The following is a 20,951-nucleotide window of genomic DNA, read 5'->3' on the forward strand; positions in this document are numbered from 1 at the left end:
TTTTTAATAGAATGGTCTTACAACATTGGTCACAAGTTCCTCTTTCCCCATCCTCAATGAAAAAATTGTTTGGAGAGAGATATTCAGATGGAGAAGTATTAGTAGATCCCTCAGAAAAGCATTAGGTCAGGGATGTCAGACTCATTTTCCCTGGAGACTGCATCAGCCTTGCAGTTGCCTTCAAAGGACTGAGTGTAATTTTAGGACTGTATAAATGTAGGAGTAGTTATATTTATACAGTCCTAAAATTACATTTGGCCTTTTGAAGGAAACCATCAGGCTGATGTGGCCCCCGGGGAAAATTAGTTTGACACCCCTATCTTAGATGGTGAGCACCAAAATGTTCCTTCAATTAGCTTTTGGGTTTCTAGTCTCCAGTGTTGCATCCTCGGTCCTGACAATGACTTAAAAGAGTTAAAATGGTATCCAGAATAAAAGTGTAAAAGTAAGTGGTGAACTGATTGGTAAGGCAATTCAGAGAACAGGAGACTATTATACACTTTGCTTTTCTCCAGGATGTCAGCACCGTATTAGGATTTTTCTGAGGGAAACCAGAATGTGCCTCTTTCTTTTCAGAACCCACAGCTTGTCGCTCTCCAGAGAAAATGCTTCACTGCTTTTCTTTTGGAATCGGTGGGAGATCATCATTCTGTCTTTCAACACAATAGGAGTTAAAGGTGTCTTTGTATCACAACTTTTTGTTTAGGATGAGCACTCAACCAAGATGAATTTTGCTTTGGTTTCCTTGTGTGCTTGGGAAATAGAAGTCTTGAATTAATGAAATAAGAAAGACAGTATTTGTTATGCCTTTAATGGTATTTCTATGTTGCATGTAAAAGGGACTTGAAATTTCTGCTCTAAGTATAGGCGTCACAGTGTGTTTTTTCCTCTTTCTGTAAATTTGATGCATACATCATTTCTTAACCATTTTATGCTGGTAATTGAAGAAGACTCATGCTTATAATCCTCTTTCAAATTACTGTATTTTCTATTTGCCCTGTAGCATGTATTTTGCCTGACAGGATTTATGCACTTGTATGAGTGAAGTTGGTAGATACTGTGCCAGTGTGCACAATGATGAAATTTGTTGGAAGTCAGTGCATTCTGCTTGACTATGTGTGGTTAAGAGGAAGGGGAAAAAAAGTATGTTAAATTTTATGTGAAAGAGAAAAAAAATCTGGTGGATGGGCTCAGTAGAAATAACACAACTCACAACATTTTGTTGTAGTGTAATTGTTGAATCAAAGTATGAGAAATTAATGAATGATATTGAAAATTTTTTGTGGATATTTAAATATAATACTAACCAAAAGCAGTTTCTTGATAAAGTAGATGCTTAAAGGTGGAGCGGAGTCTAAAAGGTTAGAAACTTGAGTGCAGGAAAATTTGGGGACATTTAAATTTATGTTGAGTTTCTCACTGAAAAGTACGTTTTTGTGAATGTCAATTCTCCACACGATCTAGAGACACAAGGGAATAAACTTCTGTGTGAGATGTTAGTGTTTGAAGAAGGTAATTGTGAAGCGTGGTAAAAAAAAAAAAAGTGATTAGTGAATTCAGGAATCACCAGGAATTTAGTATAAAAGTTGTTCTCATTATAAGTGGAATTAGTTGTACCTATATTTTTATTCATTTGAAAGGTGTGAAAAAAATTGTTGTCTAAACTTCTTCAATATATGATAATTTATACTTACTGATGTAATATAATTATGCTTAATTTAGTATATATTAAAACAGAAATAAATGCTGTATATGTAGAAGTTTTACAATATTTATGTATTTAAAAACTATTATAAACCTTTTATTTTAGGTCTTGCTCCTGCAAATATTTATATACCCTTTAACCAAAATAACATGAACATGTGGACTGAGAAGTGCGTATGTGTAGGTCAGTCCCAAAACAACATAGAGCTGCGTTGGAAGGGGTTGTTTAAGCCTGGTGGTGATGTTATTATTTCATACTTTTCTGAAAGGCTGTTGTAAATACAGCCATACCAGGCCTGATATGTGTCCCTCTAACCCAGTGTTCTGTCTTCAGTGGTGGCGAGCATTAGTTGATTATGGAAAGATGCATAAAAAGGATGAACATGTTGGGATACAGCCACAGAAAATGCTTTCAGCTTTTTGTAATGTAGGGACTTCCAAAGCAAATGTGGCACAGTGGCTTTACTTCTGGTAGATACAGTATGCATGGTCTCAAAACATGAAAGACTAGCCCAAAAGAACGCTGTGTTCCTTCACCACGCTTCTGGGAAGTGGTTGGTGTTTGGTTATATTGCCTGTTCCTGGTCTTCCAATGTAGCTTCCTTGACACAGTAAGTATTGAATGCTGAACTAACAAGTTCAAAAAGCAGATTAGTGAATTCCTGGCAGAAAAATCTGTTGGGAGTTATTCAACACAAAACCAGTACTCTTGCTCAGGAAGTTGACGAGCCTGTAATTCTTCTAAGTATAAACTTCTGCTGTTCCTCACCCTGTCCTTACATCTGTCCTTAAGCATCTACCTTAGTAAAGGAGAGAGGAGACTTGACTAAGTAAATCTTTGTTCTGACTTGCTAAGCCTGGTCTCATTATTCACATTTTTGCCAAGCTCCATTTTGAATTTTTAGTCTTGACCTCCTTGAAATAAACAGGACCAAGGCTATTGCCTTTAACAGGAGTATATTGGCCTGCTTTTTAGTTTTAAATGTAATGCTTCCACACTCTGTTTTCTGGAAGCTTAGCTTTATGGAAGATAATGGTGTTTTCAGTTACATGTGCCATTATTGTTGTCTTCAAATGAAATAATTAGGTCATACATTTGGCACACTGCAGCTGTTTTGAACACTTTTAAAATGAAACTGACAATTTGTGTAGATTAAAATGTTAATTCTTTCCTAAAAATGTGATCTTTTATCCTATTTTGTGATCTTCTACTATGCGATATTAATGAAGAGCTTCAGTCAAAGGACACATTGCTGTGAAGATCTAATGGATCAACTTTTTACTGTATTGTCACTGTTCACATGATTTGAGACAAAGTAGGTATTTTATATCGTATTTGCTAGGTCTGCTGATGCTTGTTTTGAGGCTGACTAGAGTAATGCAGTTTGTCATGCAGAGCTCAGTGTGCTTTATGTATATGTAAAGCTGAAAAACTTTCAGGATTTACGTTGCTGTTAGTGAAGTAAGACTCATCAAGTCTGGGTGAAAAGGATGATTTCAAACCAGGTTCTGTTTCCAGCTGTGTAGTTTTAAATTCATTGCAATGTTATGTTCACTTTGATAAGTGGGAACTTAAGTTTTCTTAGGCTTTTGAAGCACAGCTTCAGAAGGAAGAGAAAAAAAGAGTTGCAGTTTTCTCAGGATTGTCTTTTGCATGTGTATAAATTGCTGTTTCACTTTTGAGAGTTAAGAGGTACACAATGACCAGTGTCGTGGCAGAGTGTTACTTTGTTATATTGACTTTTTGGAGGGGGTCTTGTTAGTTATTTCAGTGTTTGATTTTTGTTTTTTAAATAATTTATTGAAATGCCTGGAGGTTAATATCAATGCATGTTGATAATCTCCAGAAATATCTGTTAAGCATGAATTTTTAAAAAAAATGTTGTAAAAATGGGACTTCCGGATAATGGGGTCTGTGGTCTTAGAGTCTCTGCAAAGCCAATGAAACTCTATTAGATATAAAGATATATTTAGTTTCAGGCATGTGCATATATGCAGATTTTTACTGTTTGTAGCACAATCTAGATCTTCAAAGCTAGGCACAAAAGAAGAGCTGGCTTGTATATTTACAGTATGTGCTGCTTGTAGATACTTTCTCAAGTTTACCATGAAAATTATCTTCAGTCTTCCAGCAAAGACAAAATATAGTCTCAAAATAAACAGAAATATAAGTAAGCGAATGATTCTTTTTTTGTTGCCAGAGAGATGCACAATATGCAATTAAGCTAGCTCAGCTAAGTAGTATTGAAAAGGAGAAATGTTGCTGAACAACAAATGAAGGGTTAAGTATATGTTAGTATAAGCCCATAGAAAGCACAAGTTAAAGTTTTAGGGGAATTCTGGAGTTGTGTACAGGTGCTATACATTATATGTCTGTATCAGAGGGTATTATCAGTTGACAAATTAGTCCTCCAAATTAACACAGTCCTGTCCTAATAAGTTATTTTGTGTATTTACTTTGTTCTTATATATAAATGCATGTATTAAAACTTGAAGTGCAAAGTACTCCAATTTATTTGGATGAATGCTGTGAACTGACTTAATAAAAAAAATGTGTGTCTGCATATAACTGAATATGGTGCAGAATCACATGTTAAGATATGATCTTACCTATTTTAGTAAAACCTGCAGACTTTATGATCTGGCATATCATTTTGTTTATGTTACAAGATCTTTCAATATTGGTAAAGTGTGCTTAGGTTGAAGGAGCAAAGTAGCTCAGCAGTGGCTATTATTCATGCTTAATTGTATGCCAACTGTAATGAGACTAATGAAGAAATTATTTTCATAGCTATTTTAATTAGAATTGTACTTTACTGTTAAATTGTATCCTCTGGATAAGATAATCAATTTGTTTTGCCATTTTGGTGTTATTTTAACACGCTCTAAATACAATAGCTTTATAAGTTTAAGAATCCAAACAAAATCCTCAAATTAGGCATGCCTTTGCAGTGTTATGTATACATATGATCAGCAACCACTTTTGCACCTTTTTATTTTTTTCATGGCATTTGAATCTTCTCCAAGTTTCTTGCTCAGTCAGAATTGAATTGATCCTGCATTAACTACATCTACAAGCTGGGTGTTGAGCGTAGACTCCCTCTGTAGTCAGTGAATAGAGCAACACAGTTATTAATCCTATCTGAAGGCAGGTATCTGAAGGTAAATTGTCTTTTGAATAATCTGATGCCTTTTCACTGGTGGTAACAAGAATGTCTAGAAGCTAGTTTAGGAAAATCACAAGCACTGATGCTTCCTCAATGAATGCAGCCCCTAGGTGTAGCTGTGTCTTTGTAGCAGCCGTTTATGAATCTCGTTTTGTGTTAGTATGGTGGTGATATTGGAGGAATTTCATGTGGGCTTTATGGGAGAAGGGTTGAATCACTTCATGCTTTTCTGCATCATTTTGGTCATCTATAATGTGACTGTAAGGATTCCTTCCAGGTACCTATGGAGGATCTGTGATTTTGAATAGTAAGAGAATGAATCCAAGCCTGGATCAGTAGTAAAATTGTATAATCTGCGTAATATTGTTTCATCAGTTGAAGTTTGGTTGTTAAGATGTAGGGAGGGAGGATGCAGGGAAAGTGTAAAAGGCCACGAACAGGAAGATTTGAAATAATGCTGTATTTCTTGACTTGTGCATTTCCCATTTTATTTTTAGCTCACCAGCATTTTACTTTTTGAAGTTGTTCAAACATTGTGCATGTCTTATGTAGGAAAGCAGTAAAATCTATACCAACTTGTATACTGCCTTTTGTGGAGCTTAGCAATGTTGCTTTCTCCTACTCCAATTAATGTTAGCAATTAACGCCTTTTTTTGTTGTGGGGAGGGTTTGCATTTTCCTTTGTGCTTTGTTTCACAGGTACTTTTTAAAATGTCTTTTCTTAGCTAACTGTGCACCACCATGCCAAAATGGAGGGATGTGCCTGCGACCTCAGCTTTGTGTGTGTAAACCAGGAACAAAAGGTAATTCGTGTGAGGATACAGTCGTGCAAGACACATCTTCCACTGGAGGCCGGAGCCCTGTTGTTCCCCCGTGGCCCATCCCCCAGCAGGCTGCCCAGCAGACCTTCTCTCAGAAGGTGCAGGTCCCACGAAAGGTTGGCCCTATGACTCAGATGGCATTCACCATCAAGCAGAAACCTCCTGTTGGGTTACCTCAGCAAATGCAACCACAGTAAGTGTTTTCTTTGCTTTAAAAGAAGTCCGCTATGTTAGATTTATAAAACATTGTTCCTTGCAAGTGTTTTCAAGTGATCATACTTGGAAAGTTTCAGATATATTTTTTTTTAAGTTCTTTTTATTTTAACTGTCAAACTTCAGTGGATTTTTAAACTTCTATTACTTATGAGCCAAATCTCCTCACCTGAACAGAATATCCCTTAATATCAGTCAACTTTATTTTCCTTAGAATGGCAATACTGTACTCATTTCAGAGGAGTTATTCTTGATTTACACTACTGACTTTATGAGTTTAGCCTAGAAGAGAGTCTGGCATAACCTTGCATAACCGAGGAGAGTAAGATTTCGTGCTTGTGTTATGATTTCTTTCTTCCATTTGCATTATACTTTCTTTTTTAAAATAAATGTGTATGGCTTTACTACAATAGATACTTCTGCTTGCCTGTGTTTGAGGTTCAGGATTGTATCTGCCTGTCATAGGTTGCAAGGAAACACTCCTTGGAGAGTTTTTGTTCTCTGTCTCTGCAGTAGCTGGTGACTTAAACTTTTTATATTATTTTCATTAGTTTAAATACTTAAAGCGAGTCTGAAATTTTTCTAACTAAAATGTTATTATTAATGAGTCTGACCTTACCTTGTTTCAGGGCTGCCTTTGATATGGGGGGAAGGAGGAGGGTGGCGATCAACTTGAATGTGAACAGTTTTAGATGTCTGCAGCAAGTACTGTCCTTCCAGTTTCAGGTGAAGTCAGTGACAAAAGGCAATTCTGTCCTGTAACAGGTGTTGCTTTTGGATAGCTGTAAGCAGAGTGCTGTCCATCTCACTTCTAGCCTCCAGAGTAAGATAATCAGGACTGGGAAATAAACTGTATTTTCTCTTGCCCAGAACTAGGAAAATGAACCCTGAATAGTGGTGTGTGATTATAGAAAGTATGCACCTGAGTGGTATTATATTCCTGACAACCAAGTATATCCTGCCACCCTTCTCCAAAGCTGCATCTGAGAACAGAGATCAATGGGCACTGCCAATGATATTTGATGTTGTCTTGTAACATCTTTATCAGGCTCTTTCCTTCTAAACATTTCCTTTTCCTTTTACTGCCGTCTTAGTTCATCTAACTGTGGAGCCACAAGCAAAACTGGGTTTATATGTGTCTTGTGTAATAGGAAGAGGAACTTATCTGAGTTCCCTTAGAGTTCTAAACCCTAAGCCAGTAAGTTCTTTGAGAAAAGCAGAAGGTGAGGCAGGGTGGGATTTAGGAACAAATACATCCATGGTCTTCAGGACAGAGAAATTGCTACCCAGTCTTAATATTTCGTAGTACTCTGAGCCCAATTTCATCCCTATCAGTGAAGCAAGGATTATTGAAGTGACTAAAATGAAGGGAAAGTTACCAGTAAAATCAACAGGCTTTTTTTCTTCTCCTTCCCATCCAGACCAGCAGGACTGCTAATCCTCAGCACCTGGCTTCTCTGCATGCAGTACAGCAAATCAGTACAAAAAGGCCAGAGAATTCCTGTCTTATCAGGACTGATTCCTATAGAGCGTACTGTCTTTTTCTTTTTCTCCCTCCCTCCACATACAAGCATTCTCAAGAAATTCTTCTTGCTGTTATGATAAAGACCAGTTGTCCAAAGTGGGTAGTAAAATGTACTTCAAAAAAGAAAAGAGAAAAAAAATGTAGTTTGTTCTTGCCTGAAAAAAAAATCTGTTGTGTTCCAAGCACTCTGAAACAGTGTTTAGTAGCTTGTGGCTGCCTCTAGGGAAGACTTGTTTTCCATTGTTCCTGGAAAAGCAGAGTCCAGGGATATAAAGGGTTCCTCTTGCATGAGAGAGAAGATGATAAATTGATATTCTTCTGTGCTACTGTGATAGTTGCCATACTGTGATTCTCAAAGTGTTTCTAGAGGGTACCTACAGCATGTGATGCTTCAGCAAAATCTATGTTCCTGCTTGACTGAGACAACATCCCAGATGTAACGGAAGCGACTTAAGACTAATAAAAATTGTCATCTCTTAACTGCTATCCAAAGTGCCTCTGCATGCTTCCATAAGCAGTGTTAACCCAGGTAGGCTTTGTTGTTCATGTGACCCTTTTCAACCTCAGAATTTTGTCCTAGATATAAACAAATCTTTTCAGGTGGATAGGACTGTTAGTCTTTGATATCACATGAAGATAAATCTGTTTCAGCCAGCTTAATAATAGAGTGGGAAGATGGAAAAGTGAGTCTCTGGACTAATGAGAAAGCCAGCCTTGGCTGGTTGAAGCAGTAAAGGTTGATGGTTGCCTTGGTTGCAGTGACCATGAAATGGAGTTCAGGATCTCATGTGGCAGGAGCAGAACAGCAAGCAGAATTGCAACCCTGGACTTCAGCAGGGCAAACTTTTCAAACAATTGCTGGGGGAAATCTCATGGGCAAGGCTGCTTGAAGGTAAAGGGGCCCAAGATAGTTGGTTAGTGTTCAGGGACTGTTTCTACTGGGCACAAGATCAGCATCCTGACACATAGGAAGTCAAGGAAGAGAGCCAGGAAACCTGCGTGGTTAAACAGGGAACTGCTGGGCAAGATCAAGTGAAAGAGGAGAGTTTATAGATCATGGAAGGAGGGGCTGGCCACTTTGGAAGAACATAAGGCTGTTGTCAGAGCATGTAGGGAGAAAGCTAAGGCCTCCTTAGAATTAAACTTGGCTAGAGGGAGTCAAGGACAACAGACAGAGCTTTTTCAAATACGTGGCGGATAAAACTAACACCAGAGGCAATGTAGGCCAACTGATGAATGAGGTGGGTGCCCTGGTGACAGAAGATACAGAGAAGGCAGAGTTACTGATTGCCTCCTTTGTCTCTGTCTGCTCTGCCAGAGGCTGTCCTGAGGAGCCCTGTACCCCTGAGGCCCCAGAGGAAGTCAGGACAATGGGGGTATCTGCTTTGGTTGCTGAGGACTGGATTAGGGAGCAGTTAAGCAATCTGGACATCAATAAATTCATGGGTCCTGATGGGATGCACCCATGGGTGCTGAGGGAGCTGGCTGAAGCTGTTGCTAGGGCACTTTCCATCGTGTTTACTAAGTTGTGGGAAATGGGAGAGGTGCCTGAGGACTGGAGGAAAGCAGATATCACTCCAGTCTTCAAAAAGGGCAAGGAGGAGGACCTGGGTAACTATAGACCAGTCAGCCTCACCTCCATCCCTGGAAAGGTGATGGGATGGCTTATCCTTGGTGCTATCTCAAGGCATATCAGGGATAAGAGGGTCATTAGGTGCAGTCAACATGGCTTCACCAAGGGGGCACCGTGCTTAACCAACCTCATAGCCTTTTATGAGGACATATCAAGGTGGATAGATGATGGCAAAGCAGTGGATGTGGTCTACCTTGACTTCAGTAAGGCATTTGACACAGTCTCCCACAGCATTCTCATAGCTAAACTGAGGAAGTGTGGACTGGACGATAGGGTAGTGAGGTGGACTGCGAACTGGCTGAAGAAAAGAAGCCAGAGAGTCATGGTCAATGGGGTGGAGTCTAGCTGGAGGCCTGTATCTAGTGAAGTGCCTCAAGGGTTGGTACTAGGACCAGTATTATTCAATATATTCATCCATGATTTGGATGAGGGAATAGAGTGCACTATCAGCAAGTTTGCTGATGACGCCAAACTGGGAGGAGTAGCTGACACGCCAGAAGGCTGTGCTGCCATCCAGTGAGACCTGGACAGGCTGGAGAGTTGGCCGGGGGAAAATTGAATGAAATATAACAAGGGCAAGTGTAGAGTCCTGCATCTGGGTAGGAACAACCCCAGGTTCCAGTATAAGTTGGGGAATGACCTGTTAGAAAGCAGTGTAGGGGAAAGGGACCTGGGGGTGCTGGTGAACAACAGGATGACCATGAGCCAGCACTGTGCCCTTGTGGCCAAGAAGACCAATGACATCCTGGGGTGTATTAGAAGCGGGGTGGTCAGTAGGTCGAGAGACGTTCTCCTTCCCCTCTACTCAGTCCTGCTGAGACCACATCTGGAATATTGTGTCCAGTTCTGGACCACTCAGTTCAGGAAGGACAGGGAACTGCTGGAGAGAGTCCAGCGCAGGGCAACCAAGATGATTAAGGGAGTGGAGCGTCTCCTGTATGAGGAAAGGCTGAGAGAGCTGGGGGTCTTTAGCTTGGAGGAGACTGAGGGGTGACCTCATTAATATTTATACATACATAAAGGGTGAGTGTCATGAGGGTGGGGCCAGGCTCTTCTTGGTGACAACCAATGGTAAGACAAGGGGTAATGGGTGCAAACTGGAACATAAGAGGTTCCACTTAAACTTGAGAAGAAACTTCTTCACAGTGAGGGTGACAGACACTGGAACAGGCTGCCCAGGGAGGTTGTGGAGTTTCCTTCTCTGGAGACATTCAAAATCTGCCTGGACACCTTCCTGTGTAACCTCATCTGGGTGTTCCTGCTCCGAGAGGGGGATTGGACTAGATGATCTTTCAAGGTCCCTTCCAATCCCTAACATTCTGTGATACGAGTGGGAGATGGAGAACAAATGGGCCGTTTCACAAACCAAAGCAGTCTATATATATATAAAGTACAGCAGAAGAAGGTGGAGGTTTAGATGCAGCTGTTGAAAGGAATGCTAGCAGTAGTTCTTGTGTAGACTATTAGGACAATTTACAGGGTCAGGCCCTATCATTGGTGCAAAGCAAATGGGCTGGTTCCTGCTTCAGTTCCTCTTTGAAGGTCCTGTGATCTGGTATATTGTGTGAAGCTGCCTGGATATTTTTTAAATGGTATTTTTCTGGTCTCACTCCTAGAAACATAGGGAAGGCTATGGCAAGAGTGGAATCATCTGCAGTCAGTGCAGTTGATATGCTGATCTAGACACTGCTGCTATGAAGAGATGTCAAGGACTGGTGAGAGTTAGGGCAGAACCTAACCTAGAACAGCAAGATAAGCTCCTAGAGGAGGCTTGTCTCTATAGCACTTCTGTTTTGTTATCCTCTGTCAATTTTTTTCTGTTTTGTGTGTGAAAGCAACTTTTCCAATTTCAGTTATTGAGGTGTGTTTTTACATGTTTTCCTAGGATCATGGTGGTCAATGATACTTATAGATTCCAGAGGTTTTTTTGTTGGGTTTTTTTTTTGTTTGTTTGTTTTGTTTTTTTTTTAAGAATATGGTGCTGAACAGAAGGAAAACTGGAGAGAGGTGGATTTGCTGGAATATCTTGGATTTAGAACACAGGCATTTAGCACTAGTGAAGTCTGTCATAGCCCTGGGCTGAAGATGGATACTGTCAGATACAAGGTCATGTCTCGGAAGATTCTTAGCAGAAGATGTAGATATCTGTGACTGAAAACAAGTGGTGTCTCAGAAACAAAAATTTGCTTCTTATTGGAACCTGTTGTGAATTCTGATCTCAGTAACATGTGCTTTGCGGTCCTGGATTCCTGTGAAAGCTCTCCAGTAACATCTGGTGTCCCTTTCACATCTCATTCTCTCATGTACTGGCAGCAGCATAGCTCCAACAGCTTGACTTTATGCATTTACCAGCTGTAGGAACAGTTTTTGTTCCTTAAAGGGCACTTTCTAGTACAGTCACAAGAAGGAGTACAGCATCAACCAGCTAGAGTTCAAAAAGACACTGTTTTGGTGTCACAGCATTGCTCCTTCAGCCTTTTTTGGAAGCAGGTGTTGATGAAATTTCAAAGTTTGCTTTTGCAAAGCAAAGCTCATTAAAGGAGAGGTGGGTGCACAGGCTTTAGGTGACAGATTTAGAGAAATGTCTCCTGAGAGGTCTCCTCCAAACCTATACTGCTGGATCACTGGGTCTAGTTTCATGCTATTACAGGCAGGTGTATCACCTGCTAATTTTATTGAACCTGTCAAGCTGTGTCTTAAAACTATTTTTTACTTCTGTTCAAGGATGTAGTATTTTTTTTTCAGTATTTCCCCAACTTTTACTAATTAATATGAGATTAATGTGAATTTAGATTGGAAAAAAAATGTCTGAGAGAAGAACTGGGCATGGTGTTCTGACCTTACTGAAATCAGCAATGTAGGACAGTTGTAATTGAAAATGGAATATATTATTTATGTAATCTCTAATTGTAAACTATTTATTTACATATATATGTAAAATAATCTGTGAAGACTGACTTTGTACAAACTCTTGGCTAAGATTCACTGTAAAATATAAGAGACTGCTCTTTTAGCTATTTCCTATTTCGTGTACTAAGGGGTTTTTGTATCTTTGACTGGATGTAATTTAGAGCATGGCATTCTAAGATTGGTTCATGTGATGATTGATCAGTTGACGGTCTAAAAAAAATAAGATAAATATTTCTTGAAGGTTAATAGCTAGCGTGAGAGTAAATATTTCTGGAGGACATCCATTTTCATCACAATTATGACAGTTTTTTTGTAGTTAAGGTATACAGAACATGTGAAACTTCACTGCTTTTGAGTTAGAAGAGCCCTGGACTTGGACTTAGCTGTGGTGTCTGTTTAAAAATACTTCATGGAAGCTCTTGACAGAATATTGGACTTCTGTCCAAAAATACTTTGACTTAAAACAAAACACAAAAACCCCCACAGTTTAAGGAAAGCAAGGATTTTGGGGTAGTATTAGTATTAGAAGCACAGAAAAACTAAAACCTTGGGCTGGAAGTAAAAGCAATCTGGTCCAACACAATTCCCTATAAGAGGTCGCTTGGGGCTTTGTGCAGTTGAGCTTTGAACATTTTGAAGGCTGCAAGGTTGGATATCTCACAGTATCTCTGGGCACCTGTTGCAATGTTTGACCACTCTCAGGAAAAACAAAACAAACATATGTAGTTGAAATTTCTGTTGTTGCACTTTGATTGTTACCCTTTGTCTCTTTGTATGTGGCTCAGTCTTCTCTATATGTTCTCAAGAGGCAGTTGTAGATTGCAATATCATACCCTTGAGCTGCCTTTTCTTAGACCTGAACATATTCACCTCCTTCAATCTCTCTTGATAGACTGTGTGCTCCAGTCCCTCATAGCCTTGGTGGCCCACTACTGGACTCACTCTACTGTGTCAGTGTCTTTCTTGGTTTGGGGAGACCATAACTGGACACAATACTCCAGCTGCAGTCTCACAAGTGCCAGATAGAGGTAATAGTCATTCACTTGACCTGCTTGGGTATGCCATTGCAAATGCAGCCCGATATATGATTGACATTCTTCATGCAGGGACATGCTGCTGACTCGTGTTCAGTTTGTCCACCAGGACCCCCAGGTCACTTTTTGCAGGGCTGCTTTCTAGCCATTTCAGTGCCAGGCCTGCATTGTTGCACAGAGTTGCTCTATCTCAGACACAGGACTTTGTGTTTGCCTTTGAACATCATGAGCCCATTTCTCCAGCCTGTCAAAATCCCTCAGGCCTACAGCATAACAATCACCCCTCCAAATTGGAATTGTCTGTGTAATTGCTGAGACTGCATTTTTCCCCTTCTCTGGATCATTAATGAAGTTGTTGAACGATATTGGTCCCAGTATCGATCTCTGAGGAAAACAATTCACCTATTCAGCCATGCAGTTTTTGCACCCACTTTATAATCCAGTTGTGTTTTACTGATTTTTGTGTAAGGAAACAGCTGTGTCAAACACCTTGCAAAAGTCCAAGGTAAAAAAGATTCATCTTACTCATGTACCTAACTAGTCATCTCATCATAAAGTCAAACAAAACAAAAAAAATCTTAATCCAAGCTAAAACTAGAAAGTCTGTGATGACTTCTTAACTTCTTAAAGTTGTAGTTCAATTGTTTTCATTCTCTCTTTGTGATACACTTCCCCTTCAAAGCCAGGAACTTGTATGATACACTGCCTTCTTTGTTCAGGAGGAGACACCGTCTCTTCCCTTGGGCCACACAGGGGAGCTGGAAATAACTGAACTATAACTCCAGCAATGATGTCTTGTGAAGTTAATATTTTTGATTCTATGCAGAATATTCCATATTAATATTCTTAAATCTGATTTTTCCCATTCTTGGGGCAATTTGGGATTTAATCTGTGTTCTTAGGCATGTGTGTGTATGTGTGCTCAGGGCTGATACACCTAGGTGTGTACTTGAGGATATTGAGTGTATAGAGGGGTCTGAACAAATCCTTGAGTGAGCCGTGACTACACTGTTAAGATACAACCATAGACCATTACCTTGGGCTTCAGAACTTTTGTTTGTAAGTCATATGCTACATATGCCTTGCTAGAGCCCAGAGCCATGGCTGATTCATTCTAAGAAAAGAATGTCTAAATTCTGTGAGCTCGTATCAGCACCATGTGCTTTGAAACGTTGAGGTTGTACTGCTTCTCAGGCTTCAAAATTTAACTCCAGTGGTCAGAGGTGAGGTTTTCTCAGCAGTTCTTGAGTCCCACTGGTTTGTGTAGAGAGATGGAAAAGTGGCAGTCTATCTGCATTGTTAAGCTGATGACTGTATCCCTTCGGTGTAGGCTTCTAACATGTAATGAACTCACAATGTCCTTGTTACAGGTTTGCTAACACAAGGTGTCTCCAAGGAGAGTCAGGAAAATTAATATTTGATTGTGAGCTACTTGGGGTGGATTCTGAGGTGCCTTTGCACAATGCTTTTAACAAAACACCTGCTGCAACGAACTGTAGTGTACCCTGTTATCCCTCAGGTTGATTTCTTCCTAATTGACTTGAAAACTCTTAATCTAAGTCAGTTACTCATATTGTCCTGTGAGGCACATTCCTTTTGAGAATGTCAACATAGCATTCCCTCCCACAATCCCAGCAAATTGATCAGAGTCTGCAAGGTAAACAGCTTTTTAATTAACCTGTCATCAAGTTATTGTCTTTGAGTGGTACCGGAATATATTCATGCTTCTGTATAACACCAAAATAGAGACATCCTGAGTTAGGTATACTCCATGTATGTAGAAATAATTGTCTCTGCTTTCAAGGCACTGCTTTTCAGGCAAGTAAATTACTTGTAAAAATACACTGGTGTCAGCTTAGTAGAAAAGACGTTTGTAAGCCACCATTCCAAAACAGTGTGTTTTGGGGTTTTTTTATGTGTCTGTTTTGTTTTGTTTTGTTGTTTGTTTGTTTGTTTTTCCCCTAGTTTAAAAAGCTCACGTGTGCCTAGCCATTCAGTGTTGGTATGAGGATATGTAGCAGCGGCTTTAATGAGGACTTTTCAGTGTCATTTGCTACTGTGTTGTGAACTGGTATGTTCTGTTCCAATATGGCTTTTATTTTTTTTTTTTTCCCTTTTTTTTGAATTGTGCTGCTATTGGAACTTTTACCATTTATCAAGGAATTATTTCAGGAGATGTTGGGAAACAATCAAAGAACTTCTTTCCGGTGGTTTGCGAGGGACTGAAGTAGCAAAGCTTTTCATGGGTAGCATGACTGTGTTTTTTAGTATTAGGAAGGAGTATTTGTATTGTTAAAATTTGGCTTGACGTAATACTGTTGTCACGTGGCAGAAAGTCTTTCTAGGCATTCGGTACGTGTACTTTTTAAAAAAGTTGCTCTCTTAGCAAATGTCTGTGATACCAGAACAACTATGCAACAATTTTATACTTGATTGAGACTTTTAACCCAAACAGTTAAAAGTAACTCACCCAGGTTAAAGTTTGTTTCTCTAAGCAAATTATAAAAACAGCATTGCACGTAGCCATTTTCCTTGGAGCACCTATGATCAGTAACCTAATAGGAATAATTTTCATGTAATTTTCATTTGCCACACTTTAGACCTGTGGGAATAGATCTCAGTAGGTTAATCTGGAAAACTAACGCCTATTTTGAAAATGGACCGTTAACTTCCAAAGAAAGAAAAACAAAGTGAGAATTTGGTTTATTACTGATATTAGGCATAGAAATGTGGTTTAACAGGGTTCTGTGTTTAGAAAAATTGAGGTTTGTTTGTTTAACGTTGTCATGATTGCTGAATCAGAGATATTTTCCTCTCTTTTAGGTATATTCAGCTTGGAGAAAAGGCTTACTATGTTTGTAGATGTGTCTGCCTTTAGTCATTGAATCAGAAATCTCGCTTAATATTTAAACTTCAACCCTTTAAAATAAAATTAGCTGCGACTGTTAGCTTATTTGCATGTTATGGGTATTAGTATAACTTGTAGTATTGTCTTAACAGTTCCAGTCTATATTGAGAATTCATTCTTAATAACCTTATTAAACAGATAACAAAGACACAAAGAACCCCTCTTCAGGGGGTTCACTTGATCATACCAGTTTGCTAGTGTAGCAGATAACTAGATGTTTCAAGAATCTTCATGTGGAGAATGATGTGTCTTAGACAAAGGCAGATGTATTTTCAGGACTGGGCCTATCTGATTAATTACAAATGCCTAAGTGATTTCTCATCTATGAAGAGCCTGTTCTGCTCATGATTTAGGAACCCTGAGAGACATATACTTCATCTCCAGTAAAGTTATTTTCTTCAGTGCTGGAGTCTGAACACTTCACTGAGAAACAGACTTCTTCCTGCTGAGAAGCAGCTTGCATTTTATCTAGGTCCTATAAAGGTTATGTAAGACATGTATCCTTCTACTTTGATAAATTCCTTCCAGGAATCTAAAATTATGATATTATACAATATGTAATCAGTTGCTAATCTAACTGCTACCAAGGAGGTTTATTACTCATATTTTGGGTGTTACTGTTGATCAGTATCTGGTGAAAGACACTTTTGTTTGGTTGGGGTTTTTTTTGTTTGCTTGTTGTGGTTTTTTAATGATTGAATTTAATACGAGTGTAAATAATGAAGAACCCTAGGCAGTTGGAGAAAGCTGAATCTTCTCCTGATATTGTTGTTCAACTATTGATTGAGACTTTGTAACCAGCCTGTAGCTATTAGAGAGACTCTGCAGTAAATCCTTGTTGATTTCCCTCTTGAACAAATTTTCCCTGCATTATCTCATAAGGCCTTAGAGAGAGGTGTTGGAGGACTAGAAGGTAGACTTTTGGCTAGTTTGAAGTGGTCAGCATACATAGTGTTTTATGAGTTGTCTATTAGTATGCTCAGAAGTTATGTAGGCAGTTGAATCATAACAACTTTGTTAAGCTACTTCCTACACTAAGCAAAGGACCTACTGTTATTCAGGAAAATGCCTCCAGACTAACAGCTCACCAAAGCACTGTAATTATTGATTGTTGAATTATTGAAATTCTCTGTGCTTGAAAAAAAAAAAGAACCATAGTTGCTGTTGTTGAGACATGGAATTTCCAGGATAAAGGAAGTATTTACAGTAAACCAGCCTTCTTTACAGCTTTTTTGTTACTAATGCAATCTATAGCTTCAAAAATATCTCCTCCAGATGTGATATTTTCTGATAGGCTTTATCTATTGTAATAACTTTTTAAATTTAATGTACTCTTTCTACAGAAAACTTAAAACGCAACTGCAGACAGGCTTTATTAAAAACCAAAGCACTACTGGAGGATATTAAAAGGAATTCCTTGTCAGTTTGGATGTTATGATAAATGATGTTTCAGGCTTGTCAGGGATTTTATAAGCAGTTTAAAATTAGTTTAAAGGAAAATGCTGCTTTCAGATATTCTGTACATTTACTTTGTGTTTTTTGTTTTATTGAAAAGACATTTGAAGATGCAATTCTGCACATTCTGTATTAAGGAAATGAGTTTCAAAAACAAGATAGTATGTAGTAGTATTGTCTGTCTTCTTTTAACAGACTATTATGTCATTGGGCAGTAGGTGGCAAGCTTTGCTTTTCCTTTTACTTAGGGTTTATTTTCATATTGCAGAATGCCAGAATTTTTGGAAAGGATGGTTTGAATTCACTGGAATATGTCATTTATTGGCAGCACTTTTTTTTTAACTATCTATTTTGTTCATTGTGTATACTTGTCTTTCTTTTGAATGCTGAAGGGAAGCCCCTCTTCTTCAAATGACAGATGGACATAAATCAATACATGTGAGCTGTTGTATTCTCTCATGGCTTCAGCAGGCAGATTACTAATACACAAATGAAAAACAAATGAGTTGCAGTCATAGTCAGTCCCAAATTATTTAGGATCCTCCTGTCCAACTTTTATTGTGGAGCACAGTACTGCTGGAGGGCGAGGGTGCACGACACCCTCTTCTAACATAATATTTTTTCAAAATGGGACTTACACTTCTAGCTCTGTAACTAATAAGTGAAAAAGGAAAACAACAGAATGTTTATTTTGCTTTTCTCCTTATGTTGTGTCCTGTTCTGTGTCCTGGTCCATCTGTTCCTGCCCTCCCCTTCATTCCCCCCATGAATTGCTAGTCTGGTATAGCTCTCCTCAAAAAACCCAGCCTGTTATGCAGATGTGTAGGGTCAGGCATGGGGACAGTAAAGCAGCAGCAAATTGCCTAATTAAAACTAAGAGTGTATAGAGAAGGCAGTCCTTGAGTGCTTGTCTTCAGGTACTTTCTGTTGTGGGTGACTGTTAATATTCTTTCTCTGCTCAGACTTTTTGTCTAGAGCCAATCACCTGGCATCTAACGAATTCACAGCCAACTCTGTATCTGTACCAAGGATACAGAGAGCACAGCACCTTTCCTCCTGCGCAGTTCCTCTCAGCTGTTGTCCAGCTTGGACATACTAAGCTTTTCTTCAGAACACATTTTTTAACTGTTGGGCAGGTTAATACTTTGAGTTTCCTCAGAGTGAGTGACTTAGAGTTCTTCTTGCTCTGCTATTAAAGTTTTTTTAATCCAGAACAAACTTTTAAAAAATGACACTTGTCTCATTCTCATTTTGTCCTGCACATACTTTATAATAATTGTTCTGAGGAAGATCAGCTACCTTGGGTCTTCTTGATCCCAAACTTAAGTGTATTAATAGAGGAAGCTATTGAAATAGATCATCCTAGAAATTCTAAAACAGTAATTAACTTTTTTTTTTTCTTCTACGGCAGGGGGTCTGCATAGGTGTCTTATGTAAATAGAGGCTGCATATGAGTTTACATTTTCAATGCTGAGGCTTTGTGTCCTGACATTGTTCCTAATTAAGGTCAGAACTATTTTGGGACTAGTAATGCCATTCCAAGCTGCCAGTTGAGGGCACAATTAACTTAATTGCTGCAGCAGCAGTAGGTATACATAAAGGATATTTGACATCAACAACTGGTAAGTTGAGACTGGTGTTGCGAGATTCTGATACTGCATCTATTCTCACTCTTGTAGTCTTTGGCAGTGCTATTGATATATATGTGCTAGAACAAAACTGCTTAAAAGGTAGTTACTCATCTCTTTGTGCTGCCAGACACTGAGTCAGCCCTCAAGAACACCTCCATTCATCATTCTAGGGGAATGTAGTCATTGGGCTGCAGGGGCTGAAGTTACTGGTTAGTTGAAATGGCTGATCTCCCTTAGGACCGGGATCATTTGTGTTGGTGGAGAACATGGAGGTGATGACAATGATATCAGTCTCAGTCCTGGAGTCCTTTATGAATGGTGCTGGTGCACACTTCCATGCTAGTCCATAAGTTAACAGATAATTTGTAGTTACCTCTGTTGGATTGTGTATTCTTGCAATTGGGTTGTAACAGACCTGGGCCTAAAGACTATGGCCTTACTTAAGTGTGGTATGAAAGGTAGAAAACCATGAATTTATTACAAATTAGGCTAGTCATCTGATGCCATTGTGAAGTAACAAGATCTGTGAGAAGTCGGCAGATTGTTACGGCAAACTGTCTTGAGGGAAACCTTTGGTGTTTTGGTGGACAGTCTGTTGTTATGACGTATTTGGAAGACCACTTATTTTGATTTATATTATGACGTGTTTGGATGTGAACACTTGTGATTTTTACCGCGCCTGTTTTGATTGAAGTCTTTGGGGCTGCAAGTGTGCAGTTTACTTGTTTTGAGAGTTCAGCAGAGACTCCTTTTAATGGACTGGAGCTTCATAGCATCAGACCATGTCAAATACTATACATATGCAGTCAACTCACATCAGTACATTGACTTCTGTACACCAGGAGAGATATCTTGGAAAGAATTTTGAAAATGTGAAGTATCACCATTGCACTGCCACACAAGACATTCATGAGATTCAGTTGCAGTGTCCTATACTCTGGATTATTGATGTTCCTGAGATGATGTAGCTTACCTTTGCATGAGCATCTTGTTTTATCCACACTTGAGCCATCATCCAGTGAAATGAAGTTCTCACAAACAGGCGCTAGAGGATGTTCAGTGTTTTCATTAGTGTCTTTGGCAGGAAAAGGATTCTCAGAATCTCTTTTTGATACAGAAACTTAAATTACAAGGAGCCAACTGGGATCTCAAGCCATCCAGAACTTTTTCCAGACAGGAGGAGGAGGCTGATCTGTGTGATGGCAACAGCCAGTTGGCTTATGGTTTTATGTGGCTATGTAACACCACTTGCCTGAATAAAGCTTTGGTGCAAGAAATGGTGATCAGCGTTGGGGCAGTATCAGGGAAATTGTTGCCTGGCTCTACTGTTGTGCAATTTCCTTTGCTAATCACATCTTTAGTGTGATGAAAGCATCAAGCAAATGTGTGTAGGGTAGTCCTCTACCCCTTCTCCTGCCAATTGGCCATGACTCAGTTATGTTAGGAAGCCAACACAGACAACCTTTGTTACAATGAGAGATAAAACAGCTTGGTTAAGATTCAGGTCAGTCTCCAAGAGCTCAGTGTATTTGATCCACCTCTCCAAGCACTGTGCATGGATTGTAACAAACTGTATCAAAAACATGTTCTACATCCCTGGCAAGGCAAGTAAAACCCTGTTCAAATTCTTTTTTTTTTAAATGGAAGTGACTATATTCTTTATTGGGTTCTTTTGTGCCCAGAGTACTATGTAGTAGGCAGGTAGAAACTTGCTTAAGTTTTAGAAGTTCTGGGTGAAAATTATCTGATCTGATGACCTCTTGGTGTTGATTGACTGTCTGTTCTGTCACTTTCTCTGTCTTTCAATTTGAAACAGATTCTGAGAGTCTCATAGAGAAAGACACAGGAACCCTTCTGAGGTCCTTCATGATGAACACATATGAGAAGAATTAATTGAGACTTTCTTCTTTGGCCTTTTTTTCTCTATATGTTCCTTTAATATGTCGCTTA

At 39.1% G+C, this 20,951-nt stretch overlaps 1 protein-coding gene across 1 annotated transcript in view; it reads left to right on the forward strand.

Moving 5' to 3' along the window:
• LTBP1 (latent transforming growth factor beta binding protein 1) overlaps positions 1-20,951 on the forward strand; it is a gene marked incomplete at both ends in the record, with an annotated part of 196,334 nt that overhangs the window by 9,957 nt on the left and 165,426 nt on the right. The window contains one exon of the mRNA XM_080340785.1: positions 5,597-5,885. Within this exon, the coding sequence (XP_080196911.1) occupies positions 5,597-5,885 (289 nt within the window). The remainder of the gene's footprint in view (positions 1-5,596; positions 5,886-20,951) is intronic.

The sequence above is a fragment of the Nesoenas mayeri genome, assembly GCF_963082525.1.
Source record: "Nesoenas mayeri genome assembly, chromosome: 3".
NCBI lineage: Eukaryota > Metazoa > Chordata > Aves > Columbiformes > Columbidae > Nesoenas > Nesoenas mayeri.